This window comes from Seriola dumerili, unplaced genomic scaffold (assembly GCF_002260705.1).
Source record: "Seriola dumerili isolate Sdu_G_001 unplaced genomic scaffold, Sdu_1.0 BDQW01000189.1, whole genome shotgun sequence".
Taxonomy (NCBI): Eukaryota; Metazoa; Chordata; class Actinopteri; order Carangiformes; family Carangidae; genus Seriola; species Seriola dumerili.
Window position 1 is genome coordinate 2,914,711 of NW_019174444.1, and position 27,748 is coordinate 2,942,458.

The 27,748-nt window shown below is 42.4% G+C and overlaps 2 protein-coding genes across 2 annotated transcripts in view; one reads left to right on the forward strand and one right to left on the reverse strand.

The window, feature by feature from the left end:
* The first annotated feature begins 991 nt into the window (after positions 1 to 991).
* LOC111227532 (forkhead box C1-A-like) lies at positions 992 to 3,325 on the forward strand. Its single transcript, XM_022753063.1, has one exon. The coding sequence runs from the start codon at positions 1,293 to 1,295 to the stop codon at positions 2,706 to 2,708; it is 1,416 nt and encodes a 471-aa protein (XP_022608784.1). The 5' UTR covers positions 992 to 1,292; the 3' UTR covers positions 2,709 to 3,325.
* A 5,602-nt stretch (positions 3,326 to 8,927) lies between these two features.
* gmds (GDP-mannose 4,6-dehydratase) overlaps positions 8,928 to 27,748 on the reverse strand; it is a 185,603-nt gene continuing 166,782 nt past the window's right edge. Inside the window, exons 10-11 of the mRNA XM_022753071.1 lie at positions 11,185 to 11,253; positions 8,928 to 9,479 (exon numbers count right to left, since the gene is read on the reverse strand). Coding sequence (XP_022608792.1) covers positions 9,417 to 9,479; positions 11,185 to 11,253 — 132 coding nt within the window. The 3' untranslated portion in view covers positions 8,928 to 9,416. The remainder of the gene's footprint in view (positions 9,480 to 11,184; positions 11,254 to 27,748) is intronic.

Consider the following 27,748-nt stretch of genomic DNA (forward strand, 5'->3'; position numbering starts at 1 on the left):
CACCAGCGTGTTGCTCTTGTTACTTCGCAATCAACAACAACGAAACATAACTTTGTGGAGGACTGTGGGGAATTTTGATGGCTCTGTTAACACCCCGGTCAGTGTGTTTGTGTGTGTGTGTGTGTGTGTGTGTGTGTGTGTGTGTGTGTGTGTGTGTGTGTGTGTGTGAAAAGCATTTGGAGGTCTTCAAATTAAAAAATGCCACCTCCTCGGGTCTCAGCAGCCGCGCTCGCACCCAGGGAACCTTTTTCTCACCCAGCTCGACCAAATGATCTTCATTTAACCTTTAATTAGTTTCCACACACCGCCCACCGGCGCTGTCGGGGAGCAGGAGGCAGGCATCCAACACACTCTTTCATGTCCGTGTGTTTATTCAGAGGCTAAAACCCGCAGCTGATGAGAGTTTCTCACAGACTGAGACCTGATCAGTGTTCCAATCATCCTGCGTTCCTTATTGGTAAAACATTGACTCTAACTAGAGGTTTAGTCACTTGGTAATATTTTAAGAATAGAAATGTGAAGCTTTAATTTCAGGCCTGCGGTTGATATGACAGATATCACAGAATGTGCTTGTGAATGTCTCTTTTTGGTGCTGTTTGTTTGTGTGGATTATTTCCACTTTTACGCACAGCTTTAATGTTTCAGAGATGGAGGGGAGGGAGCCGCAGTTTGCTCAGATACTCTGGGGCTAACAACCCAACAATAAACTCACTTTCTCGTTTTCAAAATAGATTAATTTGAGTTATTTCACAGCTCCCAGTGTGATGGATTATAAATCATTTCATAAAAACTCAATGTCTCGCAATTTGGGTCATTAAGTGAATTTTTCAGCAATATGGGCACACCCTTAACAGCGTTTTAATAACTCCATGTTTGAGCCGCATGAGGAGAGAGGAGGAGGAGAGGGGGGGTGGGAGGATTTGTAAGTAACTTTTATCGCCATGCAGCTTTTCCACAGGTTCATTTCGTCCTCCAATTGGATGATGGAGCACACATTCGGGGAGGAGCAGCGCGAGCAGCCAAAAGGGAGGAAAAAATGTGAAGGGTAAAAAATAGTTCCTTGCTGTGTAGACTCGTGCTCCTCCAGCTTCACTTTTAGCCTTCTCAGTTTCCCAAATGTTCACTGCGGCAGTGTGTGCTCTCTCCGGTTCACCGTGGCGAGCTGTGGCTTGAAAGAGGACGTCCAGACCGTCACGACACAAGAGAGAACTTTAACAGAATCGGAACACCCGCACGAGCCGTGAGAGTTTCTGGGGGGAAGCAGTTTGGGGAGGTTTTACGCATTGCGCAGGATGCAGGCGCGCTACTCCGTCTCCAGCCCCAACTCTTTAGGAGTTGTACCGTACATCAGCAGCGACCAGAGCTACTACCGGGCCGGTGGGGGCTACACCGGGATGCCTGCGCCTATGAGCATGTACTCCCACGCGGCCCACGACCAGTACCCGGCCAGCATGGCCCGGGCGTACGGACCGTACACCCCTCAGCACCAGCCGAAGGACATGGTCAAACCTCCGTACAGCTACATCGCTCTCATCACCATGGCGATCCAGAATTCACCAGAGAAGAAGATCACCCTGAACGGGATTTATCAGTTTATCATGGAGAGGTTCCCCTTCTACCGGGACAACAAGCAGGGCTGGCAGAACAGCATACGGCACAATCTGTCCCTCAACGAGTGCTTTGTCAAAGTGCCCCGGGACGATAAGAAGCCCGGTAAGGGCAGCTACTGGACCCTGGACCCGGACTCATACAACATGTTTGAGAACGGCAGCTTCCTGCGGCGCCGGAGAAGGTTCAAAAAGAAAGACGTGCAGAAGGAAAAGGACGAGCGGGACAGGCAGGGCAAGGACCCTTCTTCCCGAACCCCGGGCCGGGAGCAGGACCCGCCGGTGCAGGGCTCTCAGCCGGTGCGGATCCAGGATATAAAGACTGAGAACGGGACCTCCACGCCGCCGCAGGCCGCGTCCCCGACCCTGAGCGCCGTGCCCAAGATCGAAAGCCCCGACAGCAGCAGCAGCATGTCAACAGGCAGCCCGCACAGCGTGCCCTCCACCCGGTCACTCAGCATGGACGGACCCGAGCACCACCACCACGGCCAGGCCCCGGCGCAGGGCTTCAGCGTGGATAACATAATGACCTCCCTGCGGGGATCTCCGCAGGCCGAGCTCTCCCCGCCTCTCATCGCCTCCTCTCGGACAGGTATCACCCCGTCACTGTCGCTCAACTATTCCCCCAACCAGACATCCGCCTACAACTCGACGACCTGCAACCAGAACGTCATCTCCACAAACTCCAACGCGACCTATCACTGCAACATGCAAGCCATGAGCCTGTACGCAGGGGACAGGTCCTCCGGCGGCCACCTGGCGCCGTCCACCACGGTGGAGGAGGCTCTGCCCGACTATTGCATCACCACGACCACCGCGTCCCCGCTCGGGCATAGCAACCTGAGCCAGGCGGGCCAGGACGGCCACCACTCGCACCAGGGCCGGCTCGCGTCCTGGTACGGGGACCTGAGCCACCTGAGCCCGGGTTACCCGGCGCAGCAGCAGAACTTCCACTCTGTGCGGGAGATGTTCGAGTCCCAGCGGATTGGGCTGAACGGCTCCCCGGTCAACGGGAATAATAGCTGTCAGATGGCCTTCCCGTCCGGCCAGTCCATCTACCGCACCTCAGGAGCTTTTGTTTATGACTGCAGCAAGTTCTGAAAGCCAACACGTGCCTTTTAAATTAATAACTCTAATATATATTTTCTATATTTTTTTGTACCTTTGGTCTTTTATTCACACTCCGAATGGACATGAGAGATTCAGAGATTTGTTGTCGAGGCGTGTGTAACACCAAAAACACGTAAGTTTCCTTCCCTCTCACTTTGAGAATTGTTTATATAAAATACCAGCTTTTATGACTACAGACTGTAAATTATAGCCTAATATAGTAATTTATTTTTTAGGAAAAGGGAGTGGTTGGATGTTGAGGACCAAACACTTAAACGTTTTTTCCAGTTTTCTTATTTGCTGCCTTGATTTGTCCCAGTTCTTGTATAGAAATAGAGGGGAACCTTTTGTAGCCTATACTGACTTATTTTATTCATTTTGTCTTATTTGTTCAAAAAACTATTTTGAAGGCATTACATTTTGTTTGTTTAATAAAGTGCCGTCTATTTGATTTTAATTGGAGTGATTTATTAGCACAGGTAATGCTAAAAGAAGGGAGCAGTGTGAAACTGAGAGGTAGACAATGAAGAATAATGGGATAGAGGTGAAAATATGTTTATATTCAGACTATTTGAAATTAATTTCTAATTGTTAAATGCTCTGAAAATTAAAGGACATTGAAAAATATATACATTTTCAAAAATACGCCTGGAGTGTGTAGTTTTAGTGGCGGTAAACATATACATCTTTTATTCCTCATAATTTGGATTTTTTAGCTTGTAAAAGAAGAAACCTGCATAACACAACAATGAAAGACTCACATGACAATCTGTTTCAATAAGGAATATTATATATAAAGCTCTCAGGGTGTTTGCGCCCTGCTTTGCGCTGCACAGGCGCAGTTTGACTGAGCAGCCGAGGTGTGAGAGGTGAAACACATTAATGTTCTTTTTTTTTTTTCCTTTTTTTTTTCAACTTTCAGTAGAAAAGCTTGAGACTGAGCCGCTGGTTGTATATTTTCAGTGCTGGGGTGTAAATGCAGGCAGTAAATAAATACACGTGTGGCGGCCCTGCAGCAGCAGCAGCAGCAGCAGCAGCAGTGCGGTTTGAACTCACTAAAGGCCCTTGTCAGCAAAACAAATCAGTCATTACAAACCGAGCAGGCTTCCGTCTGACTGCTGTTTGTGAATGATGGGAGGTTTTTGGATGTAGGAAAAAAAAAAAGAAAAAAAAAAGAAGAAGCTGCAGCTGCATGTGTTGTGGAGGTCTTCAGACTCTGGAGGGCCTGTTGATGCTTGATGAGGACGGTGTGATGGAGCTGATCTGTGACAGAGGGATTCACTGCAGCCTGCTTTGCATTCTGCTGTCCTGCAGGCAGCACTGGCCTGTTATGGCTGATTGAAATATTGCTGCTGTCAGATGTTTATTTATTTCACTACTTCCTTGATGACGTGAGGCACGCCACCCCCCCCCCCCCCCCACCAACCACCACCACCACCACCGCCACCACCCACCACCTTCAGCCCTCCCCCCAAAAGGCCCAGATTCTTATAAAAAGTCAAAAGTCTTTTTTAGACTTTTTTTATTCTTTGCTATTTAGCAGTTAAATCCACATGCCCAGATATCATTATTAAAATTGCACTATTACTTAATATCAATATTTTAATTTAAAAACGAAAGTATCATCATGAGTAATGTAATAGTCTGAACTCTTTGCCCACGTAGAGGTAAAACGTGACGCGGATTTTTTTTTAAATTTTTTTTGGAAGAGATTATTTTTAAAATGATTCTGGCAAAGACATAAATAGCTAGTTATAATAATTATAATAATTATAATTGTAGGACAATAACCAGATTTTTTTTTTTTAAATGTATTTACTTGAGCTCTTGAATGACCTTGGCCCTGTAACCTGCGCTCTGATCCAGCTGCCTGCGGGCGCTGAGAGACCTGATGAGACACATTCAGTCTCTATAACAGACAATGTAACACTTCTGGACCCGGAGCAGTGTGTGTGTGTATGTGTGTGTGTGTGTGTGTGTGTGTGTGTGTGTGTGTGTGTGTGTGAGTGCAGGTGTGTGTGTGAATAGGTGGCTTAAACATGTCTGTCAGTTTTAGGCCTGTGTGGATGGGATTTTAATGAGTCAGTGAAACTACAAATTCCAGCGCGCAAACGCTCTCCAGAGCCGCCAGTCAGTCAGATGAGTCAAGCCCATTATAAAGATAACGTAAACAATGCGCTGCTGGCTCAACTGCTGCACCTTCCACTGGGGGTTTAATCTGAGGTTCAACTGCAAAAGGGCCTTTAAAACACAAGACAACAGCTCGAGCGCAGAAATCTGCCTCATAGTAATATATTTAAAAGAGAAAATCTAGATTATTGCCTCTGAACAGACGTCTCTGTGATTGATGCTGCTCTCAAGAGTCAGGAAGGAAATTTCTCTCAGGGGCTGCGAATCATTTTTCATCATAAGGACAAGACAGGAGGAGGTGATGGAGGTCAATGGAGAGGATGTCAACAATGCACTTTAGGAAAGGACGGCGAGGAGGCTGCAGTGAAAGCCTGTCACTACCTAATTTGAAGCACCTTCAGCGCAGGGCCTGTGCATGGACCGGTGCATTGTTGTAGCGGTTTATAGGCATGCAGCGTCCCAGGGAAAAGACTCCCCGAGGAGGAGGAGAGGAGAGGAGGGCCCGTCACTGGAAACGCTGCCATTAAGCTTTATACGCTCACAAAAGCGCATTCAAGAGGCCTCATTTAACGATTATTAGGTTATTGTTGCCACGTGGTGTTTGAGGTTATTTTAATGTCTAATTCAGTATCAATAATAATTACCATCAATGTAAAAATAAACGTGGCCTCGAGGCCTCACACTTGTAGGTTAAAGGTGTTTCTTTACGGCGCCATGTTGGCGAATTCAGCGCAATGTTGACACGATGTTGAGCATTAAAGACGACCTGGAGTGTCGTATATCACTGCACAGCTGTAAGCTCAGGCTGTGTGTATGAAGTGACTGGTGGATACCGGAGCACTTAGAGGAGAAACATCAGGTCAGAGCACCTGAAAACATTTAGGAGAGTCTGGAGGGGTTTTTTTTTGTTTGTTTTTTTGTTACAGTGAGGAGGGTCTATTTTCTTACACAGACGCTGTTTTTGAGACTTTTAGATGCTTTATTTGTTTTGTAAGAAAAACAAGACTGAGTTAATTGGAGTTGAATTACAGCGGGATTATAGTATTGTTTGATCTGTTATATTTTATTTCTTTGAAGCCAAATCTAAATATTATATAATAAGTTCACACACTGATCACGGAAATGAATTTATCCAAACCAGGACGAAAATCGAAAAACAATAGCCTGAATAAAATATTTCCTCTAAGATCCTATAAACATTAATTAAATTAATAGAAATGTATATTACATATTATAACCAGACTAATAGGCCAGTCATACATTATATTCACAGAATATCTCATTTCCCACTAAAGGCGTTAAAGTTCAGATGCAGCAATCTCTAGATGCTTATAACAAACACAGAGCAGACTGTACGAGTGTCACCTTCACCTCACTCACTGTTCGCCTCCTGTCTGAAGTGTGTGTGTGTGTGTGTGTTGTGTCTCAGGGGGGGCAGAGCTAATCCTTTCATGCAGAAGCGATGATTGAGATCGCACCGTCCTGTCTTTAGTCCTGCTGCAGGATCTGGCACCGACACACACTTTACTCTCATATGTTGGCGTTTGAGTCTCGATGCCCTGAAAACATGCACCAAGTCCCGCTGAGCTAAACCCTTCATCTAGTTCACATACCAGACCAGTTAAAGCCGCCAGATGAGCTGAAATCCGCCATTTAGCGCCAGTGGGATGAAATAAAAATATTTAATGTCTATGTATTTAATTAATTAATTAATATTTAATTTTAAAGAAAACTTTACTTTCACACCTCAAATCTGTCTGATTATATTTTCTAAAATCCCACTACCTGAATTATATTACTATTATTAATAGTAGTAGTAGTAATAGTAGTATCATCATTGGTATTGTTATTATTAATATTATTATCCACTTTGTGACCTCACCACATGACTTTATTAATTTGCTGTGAGGTTTTATTTTGAAATTTGCGAGAACAATGAATAACGTCACAACTGTTAGATGGGAACTATTTCCTATTTCCTTGCGCCCCAGTAATTTCCCACTAAATGAACTAATATCAGGCGTCATCTGAAATAAGGACAAATTAATATTCTGTTATTTTATTTAGTGATTGAGGCCAATCACACGATGAAATGTTATTGATTACCTTTCAATCATAAATATATATGCTTAAAGTTTTGTTGAGGGCGCAGCCTCCTCCTCCTCTCTCCTGCAGACTGACTCTCAGACATGATTTTACTCCTCCACATGCCGCTCACTGTCTATTAGATGTGACAGAAAAACTCTGCAGGCTAATATCCGTATCTTTACAGGGACTTACGGAATGTGCGGCCACCTCGTGAGTTTAAATTGACCGTTAGAGCCGTTTAATCCCCTTAAAATGTTTATGTAGCTGCACGAAGCGCTTTTTATTCCTTTATGCTGCTCTCCAAATCCACATTTCTTTTCTTTCACTTTTACTTTCTTCGTGTGCCAACAGTAAACCTGATCACAAGCCGGGTCTAATTGTTGTTGAGGGCTATATACGCAGTGCACCTGTGTGTGTGTGTGTGTGTGTGTGTGTGTGTGTGTGTGTGTTTTTCTGCTCTCAGCGCGGTTTCAGGGGCCCAAAACAACCTCTGAGCCACATCTGGTTCTAATCTGGAGTCCGCACAGACGCAGCGCTGTCCAGGACGATCACACAGAGACTTTTAAACGTCCTCAGTGTTGTCCTCACAAACACACAGAGGCGCTCCCGCCCTCACTGACACCTCCAGGCCTCCGTACAGGCTGAATGTCAAACCCTAAATACATAACACCAGTGGTGGAAAGTAACTAAGTAGGCTATATTTACTCGAGCACAGTTTTGAACTACATAAGTATTTATATTTTCTCCTACTTTATACTTTACCTCCAGGCTACATCTCATGTGGGAATACTGTCATTTTATTTATTCCACAGCTTCAGTTCATGTACGGATTAAAATATTATTTCTATAAAATATAAGAAAACTGATAAACTAACAAAGAATAAATCTTAACACTTAATCGTTAATGCATCACTAATAATGATAATAATAATAATAATAATAATAATAATAATAGTAATCCAATAATAGCTATAAGAACTCAACACCGACAGGAGACATTCTGCTGCATAATGAATAACTGTATTTTCTATTCTCAGTAGGCTATATTTTGCTGATAGTAGCCCAAAGACTTTTTACCTGTAACACAGTATTTTACATGGTGATATTAAAAAGGAAACGTCACCAAAATACTGGAAATGCATCCACGTGTCACGGACTGTAGGCCCAGGAAACGTGATTAAACATAATAACGAGTATGTGAAGTTTATGATAATCCATTACAATTAGCCAGATATATTAATGAAGCTACTAAAAATATTAATTTAGGAGGAATTTTACTTTTTTTTTTTTTTTTTTTTACAAACAAGTGAGAGAAAAATCATTAGAGAAGAATTTGATCTACGTGAAAAGTTTTAAATGAACTCCGCGTAGCTGTTATTATTAATACTTGATTAATACTTTAATTAAATGTAAAAAAAAAGACCGTACACAAGTGGAGGCTGAATATAAGAGAAAGAAGACACCTGAGTGTCTTTAATTAACTTGTATAAGATGAAACGTGTTCACAGTCTTTAAACACAGCAGCTATCATCAGGACCAGAGCCGGTCCGCGTGCAGGTCTATACGGCCTCCAACTGCTGGAGCCAGACTCTCTCAGACAAGCGGTGTTTGAGAGCGGGACTGTGGGAGTCCGGGCCCCGAGAAACACGCACTTCCTGCCGAATAAAAGGAGCGCAGTGTGCTCTCCCGACAGGAGCTGAGCCAACCGACCTCCACACAACCTGGGCACCCGTGAGACACACACACACACACACACACACACACACACACACACACACACTTAACTATAACATACCTGCATTTAAAACCTGGAGGAAGGTTTTGCTTGGAGCTTTCATCTCTTGTTGCCTTAAAATAAAAACACACACACAAACAGAAACACACACACACACACAAACACAAGCAGAACCACCATCTCAATAACTCTCGTATCCCTCTGTCTTTATCACAGTTTTGTGAAGCATCAGAAAACAGAAACATTTGAACAACATGTAAAAAGATGAATCTTTATTGCACCAAATGAGTATTTACCATTAATAAACCCAGTGATTATTATTTTTGAAATAAAGATAAAAACCTTCATTCATTGTAGTTATTTATATATTCTTCAATTTCACCCTCGGAAAGAAAAAAAAAAGTAAATTAACACAGTCCACAATCTAAAGAAACAGTCATATAAATAAACCGTTAAACCTGACATCTATAAAAATTATAACATGATCAGTGATGACATATAAAAGGCATCTTTGCTATGTGATAATAAACTAAATCAACGACAGGATTACAAAAAGAAGACAAAGACACAAAGGCAATGGATGATTCCATCTAACCCCCTTAATAATGAAGAAAAGGACACAATTCATTCATTTGGAAAAAGTCATGAAGGTAAAAATACATGTTCCCTTCACTGTGGGTGTCCGTGGCAGAGGACTGGAGTGCTGAAACGTTTCCACCCTGGGCGGCGGAGCGACGGATTTGGCCTCAGGCGTTTGGGTTTTTCTTCATTAGCTCCACATCTGCGTCCACCATCTCCTTCACCAGCTCCTGCACAGAGACACCACGCTCACACCTCAGTGTTCAGGTCATACATGGAGGGAGAGGTTGACTTTAAAACAAATACATTTCTCAATCAATCACTTTCTCAATCAATTGTTTTTATGTGTTTACACTTAGATTTATTAATGAGCATTCGAGCCCATATGTTTTAGTATTCATTTCATAAACACACATATAGTATTATTGTGGAACAGTAATTCATTATCTACGTGGAAACACAGTGATGTGATATTGAACCTCAACACTTATTGTTTATCGACTGAAATGTGTCTACAACAAAAAGCATGTGGAGTCAGATTCTTGATCGTCTTAACTTATTGATCAATCACAGATTTCCTGATTTAATTCAAGATTTTTCCCAATTTTAAACTATTTTAAACTTGTGTTCTAACAACATCAAACACTGAGGAACTCTGGCTCCTGGATGGATCAAAGGGGTTTTGTGAAAAACAAGTTTATACGTCTCCAACTGGGACAGAAACTCATGTTGTCGACTCCCAGCCTCAGTTACAACACAATCATATCCTGTAATTGTTAAACACATTTTGACATCAAAAAATTATTACTGTAAACAAACTGTAATTAAAAAGAGGTGATTAGCATTCTGCGAGGAGAGTTTTGCGGAGCACAGTAAAAGGCATGGATTAATGTGATTTTGATATATTTAACATATTGTGATATATATTGATTAAATATTCTCTCTATTCTGTATGTTTTTTTTTAAAATTACATTTCATACCATCTACTATAGGGTTTTGCTCACAGTCCAGGTCGACTTTAACTTTCTATGCATTCATTTTTATCTTTGTTTAGTACCTTTTAAACTGTCCTCACCAGCATGATATCGCAATGTTTTATTTCTTTTCTTTAAGCTTGTCTTCTCATTTTGTTAATTTGAGTGTAAAGCTGCCAACAACCACAAAAAATATTTGAAAAATGACACAAGCGCCTATTAAAATGTGCAAACATTTAGTGGTAAGCCCTCATAATAGCAGAAAAATATGAGAAATAAAACATATTTTAAACTCTACTCACATGTAAAGTGATTCTATCAGGACTAATATTTTTGTCTTTAAATCACTGAAAATATTAATAAATCACATTATAAAAAATGTATTATGGTCTACAGACATAAATAAGCTACAGTGATATATGAAGAAATAAAGTTAAGTTACTATAAATAAAACATGCTCAGACCCCAGAGGGTTAAACAGAAGAAGCTATTTCTATGAAACACAGGTTATTATCAGGCTGATTAGACTCTCAGAGGCCTGAACTCTTTATTTCTTGCTGCTTCTCGTTGTTGCTTGTTGTGTGAATTAAATTGGCCTCTGCAGTCAATGTCTGTTTTAATGTATCTATATTTATTATGTTGAACTTTATGTAAAATATTGGACCAGAAAAGTGGGCTTATCATGCCACCCATACTCTGCTAACCCCGGCCTCTCTCTGCGTATGTAGATACACACAGACACAGCACAGTCCCTCTTTCTAATCTCTTCAATGACAGTTTTCTATTTGTCACTGACCTGCTTTGTTTTGGTATTTTTACTTTTATCGTCTCGACGCTATATTTCATCACATCGTTCCATGTCTGTACTTGTGCAGAAAAACGACTCCCATTACATTTACGATACTGGTATTAACCAGGCCCAGCCCCACCAGGTGTGTATGAAACCAACACGACACGCACCTCAAAAGTCACCTTTGGCTTCCAACCCAGCTGCTGATACGCTTTGGTGCTGTCACCTTGTAGGTAGTCCTGTTAAAAAGACAGAGGGGGGGGGGGGTGAGAGAGAGAGACAGAGAGAGAGAGAGGGGGAGAAAGACAAACAAATCATCTGTCACATGTGATCGTGGCTCGGAGGAGACTCCTGCAGACAGCTGATGTGTCGTCCTGATATAAACACGAACTGGATTCATCTCAATGACCCAACTTGATGTCTTCAACAGGATGCAGGGGATGAGGGGTGATGATTACTCTAACTCTCTTTCTCTCTCTCTCTCTCACACACACACACACACACACACACACACAGTATTTCCCCCTTCGTAGAAAAAGGGGAGGTCACAGAGTCTCACTGGCCATCAATCCCCCCTCTCGGCTCCCCACCACCAATCTGTCCAGACAGCCCCCGTCGGTGCCAGAGTATGATGAATTGTGGGACTCTGGTGGTGTAACCCCCCACCCCCCACCCCCCCCCAACCCTGGCCTGAGACCCCCACTCAACCCCATCCCCCCCCCTTACTTTCATTCCCCCCCTGTGTGTTTTGCGATCTCCGGGTTTAAGATCCAGCGAGACCCTGCTTCAGACCACCAAAGAGACAGAAAAGAAGAAGAAGAAGAAGAAAGAAGAAAAGAACCTCCTTCCTTGCGCGTCCTTTGTGTTTTTAAAATGTTCTTTCTCTCCCTCACTCAACTCTCTGTCTTCCACTTCTATTTCCATCTCTATGTTTCTGGGGATTTTTTTCATGTGTCAGGCGTCAGTTTGTGTCATAAACACACACGTCGGCCTCCAGAGGTCTAATAAAACCCTGTGGTGAAACGTGATCCTGAAGAATCTCCTTTTTTCAATTAACTGATACTGTACGTTCCTCAATCCTGAAGCTAAATCCAAAGCTAAAGGAAGCCCCGTGATGGAAGGTGAACGACGACTTCAGTCTGTCTTTACTTTTTACTTGTTTTCATCTTTAACACAAACGCCGCGCTGCTGCTGCAGGAAGTCTGTGTGAGCTGTGCTGCGTCTCTCTCTTTCGCTCTGGTTTTCTCTCTGCATGAAGACTCTAAAGAAACACATGACATGGCCAAAAGTATGTGGACACCCGAACACAGTACGTGGAAATTTGAGTTTTACACCCATATGTGAATGTTGAACATATCACTTCAAAACAATTCTAATCCTTAAGACTTTCATGATATTAAATCTAATTTTTTGATACTTTTTATGTCTGCAATTTATTCTGCTTATTAGATGTGTTTACTCTCGCTGTAGTCTGGCAGAGTCCACCTCTGTTGCACTGGATTATATACTGTACAACAGCTTGTGTATTGTTTAAAATATATTGACAGTTATCTATTCATTAATACAGGTATTTATTACCATGTCCACATATATTTTCAAAGCTTTTGATTGTTTTTGTTTTGTGATTAACAGTGTTGTTATTTCTTTTCCCATCTGTTGTATCAAGTGTGTATCTGTTGACCTGTGCTGCTGCACACAATCGCTCTCACACGGATAAAGAAAACTGAACTGGACTGAACTGGATTTAAATGAAACATGGCGTGCACGGGCACAAGGAATTCACAGGAAACAACAATGTGCAAATTTTGGACGGGCTTTGGCAGACAAGTTAAATGCATGTGCATATTGCATGTAATTTCTGTAAATGTGCATGTGTCACCTAATGACATACCCTTGAAGAGCAGGAGATTTTCAGTAGAAACATATTTGATACAGGCTGGTACATGAGTAGCTTCAGCAATTAATCATGAAAAACAAACGACTTTTATAAAGGCCAAACACCTGGCGGAAAAAGTCAGATATTTCCTGCACCAAGAGACGGATAAACTTGTCATTTCCAAAGGAGCTTCATTTATCATTCTTAGCATCACGAACAATAACCACAGGTTTGACCAAATAAACCAGAACTGAAATATGAAGGATCATGTTCATCTGCTGCTGTAACAGCCTGCTCACTACTTGTTTTAGGCTTTCTGCTAAATCTTGGGACTAGACAGGGACTCGCTCCAACTCAGCTACAGGACATTAGAGAGGTCCAACACTGATGTTGGTCGACAAGGCCTGGCTCGCAGTCTGCGTTCCAGTTCATCCCAAAGGTGCTGAATGGGGCTGAGGTCAGGGTTCTGTGCAGGCCAGTCAACTTCTTCCACACCAAACTGGGAAAACCCACTTATTTATGGACCTGGCTTTGTGCACGGGGGGCACTGTCATGTTAAAACAGGAAAGGATCTTCCCCAAACTGCAGACACAAAGCTAAAAACACACGAGTTCCATTAATTAGAACTAGGATGTCGAAATCTAACTATAAGTAACAGCTCAGAGGAAAATACACAGGGGGCCGTGAAGTGTATAAAGAGAACAGTGTTTTATCTGACGCTGGACCTCTTGAAAATGTCTTTTCTGGGTGATCTTATTACAGAGGAACGCTCACAGCAGCACTGGCATAGTTCAGCCTTTTAGAGAGAGCAGGGACCCACATCTCAGAGAGGCTCCGTCTTCTGATTACACACAAAGGCAGAAATACTGAACACACACATCGTGAACAAGTACAGGCTGATTCAAACTCTGACACTGTTCAGTTTGATATTACTGGGCCGGAGCTGAAAGCCTGGTTCAATTCTGGGTGAGCACCCTTTTTTATTTTTAACTCCACATGGCTCACACACACACACACACACACACACACAGCATAGCGTAGCAGATGAAAGCTGCAGCAGGACAAACAGCTCTTTCTCATGTGAGCAGCTCTGTATGTTCCTCATATCCATTTTTGGCTCTGAAGCCATAACTGGAAACATTTTCAGACTAATTACCTACAGCAATGAGACATAATTCATCATGGGGCTGAATGTAATTATTATAGGGTGACTTACTCCACAATTACATTAAATAATCCACTTGCTTCATAATTATATTGATTAGGGTTTGTAATGGAGAACAATTTCGTAGCTGGCATAAAAGAAACATCAACTGGTCTTGTCACGAACATACAGGCTGGTCTGAGGTGGAGTGTTACAGACCATCATTTCCAGTAGCAGCTAGACCTAGTTTAAGATTTGTGTGACACTGACAGGGTTTCTTTGTACTTAATTGATTGGTCGCTAGATGCCAAGAGTGTGGGGTCCTACCTGATATGAGCCTGTCAGAGGGAGATGCCAAAAAAAGTAAAGGGAAAAAAAAAAGTGCAAGAAAGTTGGCTTTCTGCAGAGTGGGGAAAAAAATCCCTGGAGTAGCCTTTGTTTTGTTTCTGTCTGCATCAATATGTAAATTGAATGAACTGAAATAAACTCTGAGCTGCACCGGCAACAAGGTGGAACAATGCCCCCCCCCCCCCAAATTCTGTATTTGTACCATTTATACAGAATGGTAATGGGGCTTTCAGACAGAACGCAGAAACGGCGCCGCTTCACTCTGAAACTAATTATTTCCAATGGCTCGCGCTGTGCCACGAGAGTTTGTCGCTGCGCTCGCGCTGTGACGAACACCTGCGCAACCAATAGAAACAAAGCATCCAGCCAAGCACGGAAAGTAGACCTGGAGGTTGTTGCTGTGAAACGGAGCTCCTTCCCCAGGCGGCGCTCTTTACCTGACGGCACCCACAGCCTCTTCTTTGCCGCTCCATTTCTTCTTCTTATTAGAGGGGCTAGTGCTAACGCTTGTTTTTTTTAGCACTGGAAAGATAAATCCTTGTTGCTGGCAATAATAGACTCTGAACACAGAAGGAACTTGACATGTCCCGCTAGAAGTTTGGAAAACTCGGCCTATATTTGCTCTGGCCTCTGCAACTCCCCTGATCAGTGCGAGCGCAAATCGCGTCCTGTCTGAAAGCCTCATATGACGGAATACAGGCGCACCTTTCCCGCCTTGAACAGGCTGTAAAAGGGGCTAAAGCCAACGCAACAGACAATTTCAAACAAATATTTCCTGTTTGGAGGCGAGCTCGACTCAAACTCTAACCAGTGAAGTTAAGTTGTCTTTGTGAAATAGAGAATCATTGTTATAGCAGTGTGTCATGAGTACAACCTACAGCATTGTTCTCATACACTCTACAGTCTATGATGGCTGCGCTCCATATTTATTTATTACCCACGGTGGACCTATTACATCACATACTAAGGGCCAGTTTCATTTGAGTGAATGTTAATGGAACAGCACTTTAAAGAGGCGGGTACAGTCTGAGACACGTGTCAATCTGTTTATACTACAGTACAAGGATGTCTGATGATTAATGATGATTGATTAATATGAACAAAGTGTCACCACATGAATGATGATCATTGCTGTCAATACCAAGGTATTCCAAAACAGTTCCGTTTTCATATCTGTGATAGCATCACACTGGAAACCAAACCACTTTTCAATGATACCGAGCACCAATAGGAAGTAAGAAGGATTGTTCCTTGCATTATTATCATCATCGTCATCATCACCGTCACGCCGAGCCTCTGAAATCTCCATCTGAGCTCGGCGGGAGAACATCTGTTGAAATCGGACTCTTGTCTGCTAAGTCTGCCGTCTTAGCACAAACCGCATGGTTCAGCATCCAGGAAGTTAATCCTGTGCCTGGTCTTTCTCAGGCAGGATTTCTGCAGGTGACAGACAATCTCACGCTCGCGGATCCGTCTGCAGTGCAGCTCGGTGGAGGAAAAAGCTGCTTCCAAACTGCTAACAAGAGCGTTCTGCGGCCAACTGAACTCACCCCAAACAGAGCATGTAGCAAATAATTCAACATGAACTACTAACAGATGGGGGCACAATATAATCTTCATATGGATCCGATTTAGAACCAAACCAAACGTTTTGGTACATCCTGTTTAAAGCAGCACTCTGCCCGTGTCTGAAAATATGCAGCGCTGATAATAACAAGTGGTAGAAGAAAGCTGAAAATGAGCTGTGACAGAATGTGTCCCTCATCTTCAGACATATTTGAGAGATTATATGAACATTTGAGACCATGTTACAGGCTTCAAGCTCTCTGACCACAGCTGTGCATCATGGGTAGTTTATGCATAAACAGTCAATCAAAGGTGGATAAATCAAGTGTAACACAATTGCAGAAAGATTTCAGCTCTTACTGTTACTGTCTACAATATTCTTTGACTTGAGTAGGACTAAATACTACATTACCCATGGGCCACGCTGGTTGTTGCTACGGAGAAGACGCCTTAAAATCAGTCTCAGGAATATTCAGAAAGTGTAGTTGTGCTAATCAGTAACAAACCACCTCATTACAGCTGCTGAACTGATCCAAAATGAATTAATGAATATTAAAAATGAATTAAAACTCACTCAAATTGCCAAATTAAAGCTCCACATTTCCTCTTCTTCTGTGTTTTATTTCAAGTGTTGATCCAAAAGAAGATATATTTGTGTTTTAAGAACCAAAAACCATCTCAATGTAGTTTTACATCTCAGGATTCTCTGGAGCTCTAGTAACAACAGTTCGGTGAGCCAATCAGAAGAGAGGAGGCTCTGAGCCTCTCTTCTGATTGGTTGACTGTTTTCTGTGTGATCCAATAAAAATATAACAGATTTCAGGTAAAACTCTCAGAGAAACCAAATTCTGCAAGGTTGGATGGTGGGTCCAGGTGGGCGGGGCTTGGGACATGGATGAGAGCAGTGACTGCTTTGTCCTGACATCACAAAGTTACAGAAGTCCTGACGGCTGGTTTTAAGACTCAGTTTCTGAATACAGGCTGTGTGCATTTCTTTTTGGACTGAGGCTTTGATACTTTCACAGTATTAATACAGAACCTAGACCTGCTTTATAATCAAACACATGGACCTCTACCTTTATACTATATGGAGCTTTAATCCAAAAATAAACTTTAATCCAAATAGTACCCTACTCCTTCCCAGTGCTGATGTGTGCCATCGTTGCAGAATGGCCCTGGATTGACACATCTATGTAACAGGTACAGGACAGAAAAATGCGAGAACTTTGTCATTTTAAGCAAGCCAAAAAAAAAAGGTGGCCAGTGGTGCAGAGGCTCCTTCGCTCTCTATAAGACTACAAACTGCCAGATCCTTGACTATACAATCAATATTCAGTGTTTCCAAGATCTGCTCGCCAAGTACACGGAATATCCCTCCTCATATCTCCCTTCTTTTCCTTTTTCTTGACACTCTTCACTCCAATAAAGATGAGAAGCCATAAAAAAAAAAATCCTTCGAAATGTACAAGAGAGAGACAAATAGAGTGTGATCATGGTCCATAAAGCGCACAGGCAGTAAAAGGCACTCAGAGCAGGCATTTAACGCAAAGGAATTCTGGTATCACTGCAAGGCCTTTCAATAAATCACACGCCACATCGAGACTGACCCCCAAACACATAAGGGCACACACACAAACATGTAGCAGCGTGTAAACATGCGCACAAACACCTACAACAGTCAGATTTAAGGATAGGTAGAAAAAAAAAAAAAAGCAAAATGTCCCTAAATTACATTTATTTTTCTTTCTACAGAAAACCCACCCACTAACCAGAGGCAGATCAAACGTTCTCAAGAAAACAACTCTCTTCTCTCTCTTCTCCCTCTCTCTCTCTCTGAGGGCTGCATGCTGGGAGACTATGATGTGGTTTTGGAAGTCCAGTAGCGTCTCTGGTATTTGTACAGTAGTGGACATGAGGCTACACAGACTTCAAAGAAAATCAGATAAAGCAGCCCGAGGACACTGTGAGAGTCTGGAGGCCACGCTCGTCCCCAGCAGACCCAGATGTTCCAACCAGACCCAGATGTTCTGACCTTTGACCTTTGCTCCACCCTGGTCTCGGGCTTTTTATACCCAGGATGAAATGCTGTTATGATGGGGACATGAAGAAGGGATGAAAAGGAAAAAAAAAAAAAAATCCCTCTCCAAAGCCCTGACGCTGCTGTCTGTCTGCGAGAAGATGGCGGCTGCAGCAGCGATCACTGTGCGACCAGGTGTGTGAGCTGCTACGTGTGTGTGCAGGTGGGGGACACACTTCCAGCGAAAAAAAAAAAAAAAAAAAAGAAAAGAGAGAGAGAGAGAGAGAGAGAGCTTCATCATTTCTGGTTATTCAGACCAAGAGTCACAAATCTGTCACTGGTCAATTTCTAACACACCTCCGCCAGCATTGCCTCGACTTATCACTTCCTCTAAAGCACAAAAGGCCCCCAGTTTCAGCTGGAGGGAAGTGAGGAGGGAGGGAGGGATGAAACAAGAGACGTATGTGGTCATGTTCGTCTTTTTTTCTTAAAGATTCTGAATTCTTACATTGTAAGCCTTGTAGAAGCTGCACTGGCAATACTCTACTTAACTATGATCATGGCAATAAAGCAGATTTAAATTTGAATGAATGTATTTGTCCAATCAGAGTGAGACAGTGACACTGTTCTAATATTACGATTATGAAATGTACATATATTTCATATTCAGCAGCAGCCTGTATCGTTGTTTTTACCGTTTTTATTGTTCCTTTTCCTTTAATCTATTATTTTCTTTCTCTAATAGATTTCATACTTCCTACTAATAAAACAAAACACCTGAAAAGTGGAATTGAAATTGACAGACACAGAGAAACAGACAGAAACTGTTCCTCACAAAATTACAGAAGTGAAAAGTCAGGAACTGGTTGATTTACAGAGAAATGTATTTTAGTACTCATTAGGCCCGGGAGATATCCAATATTTAATATCTATAATACAGTCCAGCCCAAATATACGAGATGCAATAGTATCGTGGGGGGGCAATGATATCAGTTCATTGTTTTAATAGTACATAATTATATTATTATGTGTTTTTTTTATAATATATAATCGCATTATTGAATTCTATGTTTCAGGTATAAATGATGCTGCCAATAAGCAGCAATTCAAAGTTTTACTGGGTACAGTCAGAAAAGCAGTGAAATGAGGGTCGGATTCTGCAGCAGGGCAGACTGCAAAAAAAAAAAAAAAGAAAAGAAAAGAAAAGAAAATATATATTGTTCTCTACCAGCCGAAGCCTAATACTCATCATATTTCAGTTGTATTTATGTTTAAATAATTTCTCTGTCAGTATGTCCGTGTTATGTATATACTGATAATAAAGACTGATAATAAAGTTGATTTCCAATTTCATATGAATGATGTTAGAATGTGTTACTTTTTAAAAAAAATCTCTTTAATCCAGTTTTCTCTGTATATTTCCTCTCAAGAAGCTTCAAGGTATGAAACATCTTGCACAGCATCATATACAGTACATTATGCATCATTTGTTCCAAAGCTTCATTGACAATATAAGCTGTTTTAATGTGGAAACCCACCATTCATTCAAGTGGAAATCTTGGAGCTTTATCCTGATGTATTCTTCCTCTTATATCCTGGGAGAATGTTCAATTAAAGTCTGTGGGTTTGATTTTGATTTTTGAAGTATAGTTAAATGAATTGCGAGCTGCTGTGTCTGTAGGAATCAAAGACAATTATTAGCCACTCCCAGCCAGAGGTCAAAGGTCAGGTGCAGTGTGTGTGTGTGTGTGTGTGTGTGTGTGTAAGAGAGAGAGAGTGAGAGAGAGAGAAAGCTGTGTGAGTTATAGCTCAGGTTTCCTTCCCTGACTCCCCATGCAGCTTGGCCAGCACACAATGTGTTAAGTGACCTCTAAGGGGTGGCCCTGTCACCCTGATGAGTGTACACACACACACACACACACACACACACACACACACACACACACACACACACAGAAACACAAGAAACACAAACATGTACTCCAGAATCTTACAAGATCTTGATTTGCAAAATGGTCTAAAGCAGGAAAACACACACACACACACACACACACACACACACACACACACACACACACACACACACACACACAAGAACACACATGCACACAAGGAGATAAACAACAGGAAAAAATAAGCAGAGAAGGAGGGAAGTGTGAATCTCCACACTGAAACAGTGAAAGTTCTTGTGATATTTCAAAGCCAAACATCACAAACTGTGCCATCACTCCATCTCTCTCTCTCTCTCTCTCTCTCTCTCCTCTGGTCTCTGTTGTGTTGATTGCTCTCCATCAGTGCTCATTAAAATTCCTGGGGGAGCCATGTGATAAATATTTACGCGGCTGAGGACACACTCCACACACACTCCAAACACACTCGAGCGGCTGGATCTGACTGCCGATAGTGTTAAGTGCCCAGAGGCTCTGGCAGCGCTTTGGAGGGAGATCCGCAGCCCTGCCGCGTGGTTGTATACGTGAGGCGTTAACTGTCAAGATAACAGGAGGGGGGGGGGGGTGTCAATTTATGGCCATTAATCGAGATTAAATTTGTGTTTGTGTGTGTGTGTCCACGTCCAAGGATAATCTTCTAATGTGTGAAGTTTATGGAAATGAAGAGGAAAATATCGCACATTCGCACATCTGGATATAAATGCATTTGCAGACACACACACACACAGTGTAACCACAGTGGAGCTGGACTCCTCACTACTGTTCCACAGAGCTGCTGCCGACCCCCCCTCCCCCCCTCCCCCTCCTGTATTCTATTATTCCTGCGGACGGGAAACAGATCATAATTCCTGGAGTCAGCAGAAAGCTGCAGACTGAGAGAGGGAGAGATGGAGGGAGGGAGAGAGGGGGGAGATAGAGAGAGAGGGAGAGGAGAAGAGGGAGCGGCTCAGGTGACTGTTCACTTCCACTGAGGTCAAACTGAAACTGAGCAGTTAAGTCATTTCCAGTGAAAAGTGAAATGTGTGTTTAGTCTGTTTGCGCGTTTGTATAATAAAGTTTGGGTGAAGTAGCGCTTTGTGCAACACAGACTCTGTGTGTGTGTGTGTGTGTGTGTGTGTGTGTGTGTGTGTGTGTGAGAGAGTGTGAGAGTGTGTGTCGGGTGTTGAGCCTTTCTATCAGCCTCTGGGTGTTTCACATTTCAGGAGACATCAAAGGGTGAACACAATTTCCCTTCTTTAAACAATCTTTAAACAACATTCTTTACAATCATACTACAAAAAGAAAGAGAGAGAGAGAGAGGTAGGGAGAGGGAGGGAGAGGGAGGGAGAGACAGAGAGGGAGAGGAAAATGTCATCCAGTCTTATCTTAATTGTGGTGTAATCTCAGTAAAGCAGTGAAGGGGCCTGTCTGGGCTTTTGACATCCAGCCTGAGCGTTTAGGTAGATGATGATTGTTCAGCAGCTTCTTGTTCTCTCAGTTTTACTCGCTAAAAAACACTGATGAAGAAGCTGAAAACAACTTAAAAACTTTTTTTTTTTTTTTTTTTAAAAAGTGGATACGACATCACAAAACCGACAAACTGCTCATTTGGATCAGCGTCAAACTACCTGAAAAATCCTTACGAAATGACACAAATCTGTGTCTCTGGATGCAGTGCATGTGCCGTCACAATTTGAAAAAAATGTGATGTGAATATTTGCTCAACTCCCATTCACAACTCTAACACAACTGCATCATGATTAAACTACCATTAGCTGAGAGATCACAAAAAGAAATAAAGATAAAGATAACCTAAAGATAAAGATAATGTAAAATGAATCAACTGTAGCACAGCTATATAAATATCCATCTTGTGCTTGGCTCACAGCATTTTAGCTTTTCTATCATTATCGCAGTTTCTACTGATTAAATATGGGAGTTATGGACACGGAGGTTCTCTTGTTTTCTTGCACAACTCCACATAAATGGGCTCAACCTGTTCATATAAAGTGTTCTCAAAACACTTTGCTCTTTATTTGGTGGGTTTTTGCAATCGTTTCTGTTGCTTAACATTGTACCTACCAAAGTAATAAGCAGCATCGCTCCAGCCAAGTACAACAGAGCAAGAAACACGAGACAGCTCCGTCAGATTCCGTAAAACACTACGTCTGGAGGTAAAACTGAAAGTGAGCGCCGCTGACATGTTGGTGTATTCCCCTATCGTACAGGAAAATGTACTGCTCCTGTTTCTTCCCATGTCTGACTTCTTTTTATATTCAAATTTTCAAATTCAAAGAGGCTTTATTGACATGATCGTAGTCAAATACAGCACTGTCAAAGCAGACTGCGCGGGGCACTATCACCAGAGAACATTCAAAAGCATTAACAACAAAACATATTGTTAAAGCACAAGTCTGATACCCGGCCTCACTTGAAAATCACCTGTCATCCTATTAACCACACCCAGGAAGTTATGTAACCCCGCCCTTCTGTCTGCAAAGCCCTTTCCCTCCAAACCACTGAGAACAAAGAACCACTGCGAGTTGAAGAATGGACTTTTCAAACCTTATGTTATTTTATTTTGGTTAATATTATAGCAGCTATTTGATAAGCCTTTTTATTGTTGGATGACTTTGAATGTTTATTTGTATTATGTTTCATTAGATTCCTATGTTTAATAAAGTGAAGAGATAGTGGAGGCACAAATAAAGTAACAGGAAGTAAAGTCAGCTTGACTTACTTTAGATTATTAGTTGGTGCTGACCTCTTAAGTCGATATGTAATTGTACTTATTTTGTCTTTATGTATTGTAATATCTCATGTACAGAAAAACCATCCATCCATCATCCATCCATCCATCCATCCATCCATCCATCCATCCATCCATCCATCCATCCATCCATCCATCCATCCATCCATCCATCCATACACCTAAGCATCTTAACTGTGAAAAATCTAATTGTTGGAGCAGCTTGAGGATAATGTGTTTAAATGTGAACTCCACATCAGATGTTCAGTGAGCCAGCACCACCAGCTTCTTTGTAGTTTTTTCACATATTAAGACTACAGTTCAACAACAACATCATCAATGATGAGTAGAGTCAAGAGAACTGATGGACAAAGCTGCAACATGAAAAAATCCAGGACGATGCAAAACTGAATTTTCCTTTAAAGGGCCAAGTGTAAACTCCACCCTGCCCTACACACTCGACCTTTATCACACGAACCACCAGCCTCCATGATACACAACCACACATCACACACTTAGGTTAGGTTACATACTAGACCCCATTTTAGGAGCTGTTTTGGTAAAGGTGACATCCATGTTAGATGTGAGGGACAGTGATACAGAGGTGAAGGGTAGTGCGCACACACATCCACACAGACACACACGGACACACACACACACACACACACAGACACAGAGACACACAGACACACACACACACACAGAGACACAGAGACACACAAACACACACAGACACACACACACACACACACACACACACACACACACACACACACACACACACACGCACACACACACACACACAGAGACACAGAGACATAGACACACACAAACACACACAGACACAGACACACACACAGAGACACAGACACACACAGACACAAACACACACAGAGACACAGACACACACAAACACACACAGACACAAAAACACACACACACACAGAGACACACAGACACAAAAACACACACACACACACACACACACACACACACACACACACACACACACACACACTGGGGGATGTGATGTATGTGATCTAATTCAGGCCCTGGCTGAGCTCTCGGCGGTGTCGGGGTTAAGCGAGGTGGTTCCACGCAAAATCCACTGTCTGCAACTCTCAGCTCCCAACGCACTATTTATTAGTCTCCTGCTCTTTGTTTCTCTCGCTCTCCGGTTCTTCACCCCAGCTGCTCTCCGAACAACGCAGAACGCGCAACCTCCTCCCTCCTTCTTTAAATCTCGTCAGCCACTGCTCATTCTCTGCATCTTGTCAGGTTCGCTCCAGGTTAAGAGGAAGCTGGAGGCACTTTCTTTGTCTCATAAACAAAGTGTACACACTCTAAACATTCGCTGATTCAACGCAGTTTGAATCAGGTATGAGGAGTGTGTGTGTGTGCTGTGGTGAACTGTGAACTGAAATTAGGACATAAAAATAGTGTTTCATTATTTCTGAGCAGTGTTGGTTGAGTTCTCATAACTGGATTCATTTCCAAGTTTCTAAAATATCTGGAATTGTTAAGCTCTGAATCTGAATCTTTCAGGTATTCAGGTACAACTGGTTCCAAACCCGGGGCTCTGGACTCTGTGAGGGGTTGAAAATAAAATCTAATGGGCTGCAACATGAATCAAAAGATGGGAAAGTAGACATGACATATTTCTGCTTCACAAAAATCTTTCTTAAACAGTCAGTGAAAAGATAAAGACCAGCTGAGCTGCTGACATCTCATAGACGCATGCAACCAATGACAAGGTCGGAAAAGGTTTGAGAGTCACTGGCTTAGATAAGTAATCTCTCTCAGAGAACTTGAATTTTAGTTCTTTAAATTCTAGTTAATTTCTAGTTATGTTAGTTGAGTTGTAGTTTCATTTTCAGAACTTTTCTTAAAAAGCTGAAGTTAAATAAGGATTTTCAAAAGAGACAAATAAAAAAGATTCAGTAACAACAGATTCCAGTTTGACTCAAGTTCAAACTAACTTGAATGCCGAAGGTTTTTTTTAAACATTTTAAGACTCGTAATGAATCGTAAGTTTTAAATAGTTACTTCAACTAAAGTAATAGAAATACCATCTTTCTGCATTTCCTTCTGGCAACATGCAGCCAAAGGAAAGTTTTGGATTTCATTGCTCAAGTTGTGAGATATTTGTCTACAGGATTTTTTTTTTGTCTACAATGTGCTGAAAAATCACAAAATTCAATGCTAACATATTTTTATCCCAGAAACAGCTCTATACAATCCACACACCTCTCTGTAGGGGTTAGGTCAGTGCTGGAAAGTGGTTTCAGTGAAAACCATTCTGATTTTTTTTTTTTTTTTGCAGTGATATTGGCTCCACAGTCATAAATTTAGTATCTTATTAGAGGACAGACATGAAGTAAGAAGAGCAGGAATAGACAGAGTGATAAAAGCAGGAGAAAAAGAGGGAGGCTTGAATAGGCATGCCCATCGGTCCTGGGTCAACGGATTTCAATCCCTGCTCCCTTGGCTTCTTCCCCTTCGTGTTTCTACCCTGCCGCTACAGCGTGGAGGGAGACAGAGGGAGAGGAAAAGGCCGATGTTGGTGTTGGATGACATACGGGGAGGACGAGGGAACAGTCCTCTATAGGCTGCATCTCCTCCAGAACGCTGTTTCCTCTCCGAGCGGCATTCCTCATCTTATCAGCCCCAATAATCTGCTGTTCTCATCGTGCCCAAACAGGGAGAGTCAGAACCTGAGAGAGAGAGAGAGGGAGAGAGAGAGAGAGAGAGAGGGGGAGAAAATTCACCCCTTCACTCGCTCTCTCTCACACTAACTCTCTCTGTCTATGTCTGTTGGCTGGTGATAGAGTGATAAGGCCGGGGAGAAAAACACCGAGCTGTCTGCCGCTCAGAGGAAGTGGTAGCTCCATCCCGAGCATGCTACACAATCCAAAGAGTTGTGAAGAGGGCGAGGAGCCGGTGAGGGGGTGGGGGGGTGAGGGAGCATAGTCCAACAGCAGTGGAAACAAACGAAACACATTCAATCCAGCACTTTCCTAAAGTAGACATTTTTTCTCTATTGTTTCCATTTTATGGTCCTTTACACTTTTACAACTTTTTACTGCAAATGCATTCGACAGTTGCAATCAAGCATTTACTTTGTAGAAAGCACTTGCTGCCTTACGAATGTGTGTCGGTTAATCAAATACACAGGAATATGCTTTTAAAATGAGCCCAACCAACTACAATAAAATGCTGCTTGTACGTTAATGCATCGCTCATAAGAATCCTGGAGAGCAGGTGTGTAGCAGAGCACTGCAGCGCGCGCGAGGGGCAACAGACCTGTGGATACAAGTCTCATTTTATGTGTGTTCCTGCGTCGTTAATGGTGTAATTAAAGCTGCACTCTGCTGTGTCTGCACTTCATCTCCAGTTAGGCTGAGGGTAATGCTGTATGTACGACTGGTGAAGCAAAGATTGTGTCTGTTGCTGTTCTGAAGGCACGTTGCTGCCATAAAGTGGCTCTCACTAGCTTGCTATAATATACAGTGCACTTATACTATAACAGAATTCTTTGAAAGGAGACATTTTGCAGAACAGAGCTGAAACTTTTGATGCTCTTAGAACATTTTATTGATAATACTTCTATACTTAAAAGGAGCACGATGATATATTACATATTGCATTTATTTCTGCTGTCTCTTCTGGCCATTGGTTCAGCAACAAAAGATGAGCCTTACAGGTATTACCTGAACTATTAGTATTTGCTCATAAACATCAATCACAGTTTACAGATTGATTTTCCCACTGAACAACCACAGTGTACACGCATGGTTTTGTCGTATAATAAGGGATCATCGGCAACATGACGGGTGTGTTTGCTTTCGGTTTAACCTTCAAATTAAATTGCTGAGATAATCTGGTGATAATCTTGTTTACAACCGGTCTGATTGTCTGACTGCTTGTGTTTGTAGGTATTTTTAGCAAAGCTGCAACATTTCAAGATTTCAGCGATGCCTTTGGTGAGTACAATTCTATTGCACCTGACAGAGATCGTGGCCTGAGCTACATAAATAAAGCCAACTGTTTCTTTAAGTAATCTTTTTAATAGAAGACTTTTACCTGGAATAGAGTATTTCCACATTTTGGTGCTGCTGCTTTTAAAAGATCTGCATACGTTACCTCCACGATTTGGGTTGAGCAAGGCAGTGAGGAGGGAGGTGGGAGGTGGGAGGGAGAACAGAATGACAGATGAGCAAGCTCAGAGAATGACTGAGTGAGAAAGAGAAATAAATTGAGCAAGAGCGAGAGAGAGGGAGGGAGAAAAGAGGAGAGAGAGAGAGAGAGAGGAAAACTAATGCGACAGAGCAGCCTTAGGGTTACAGGAATGTGGGGGCTCCTGAGTTAAGAAGGGTTCGAAAGTGTGTCTCTGTGTGTTTGTGTGTGAGTGTGTGTGTGTGTGTGTGTGTGTGTGTGTATGTGTGTGTGAAAGAGAGACATATGAGTGTGTGAACACTAGGGCAACTGAAAAGAGCAACCCCAGAATTAATTACCCAATCAAGATAACAAGCCAGGGAAAGACATTAGAGAGGTCACACTACAATTAACCTCTCAGTCTAAACCCCATACTCTCTCACACACACACACACACACACACACACACACACACACACACACACACACACACACACACACACACACACACACACACACACACACACACACACACACACACACACTCACACACAATGAAAAGTCACAGAGGTGGAGGTACTTTGCAGAAAACACTGAATGGAAATCACAGTTGGATATCACCTTTCTGGACCGACTTTTGCTGACTCTGCGTCCCGATCTGCTTTTATTTTGAAGCATTTCCTGTTTTCTGTTTTTTTTTCTCTTTCTTTTTTTTGGGGGGGGGGGGGGGGGGGGTATAGTGACTCTACCTGTCCCGTCCCAGAAACCCTGGCAGAGCCGGGTTGTTTACAGTGGGATATTGAGTGAGTCGGGGGCTCGAGTGGAGTGGAGTCGGATGTGGTTCACACATTCCACCAGAGACTCAGATTACACTGCAGGAAACACCGGCCCTGCAAGACACACACTGCCTGACTCTCTGATTTATAAACATACTGCTCTATGGGACACAGA

Coding starts and splice junctions, on each gene's coding strand:
- LOC111227532 (XM_022753063.1), top strand. CDS start 1,293: ATGCAGGCGCGCTACTCCGTCTCCAGCCCCAACTCTTTAGGAGTTGTA.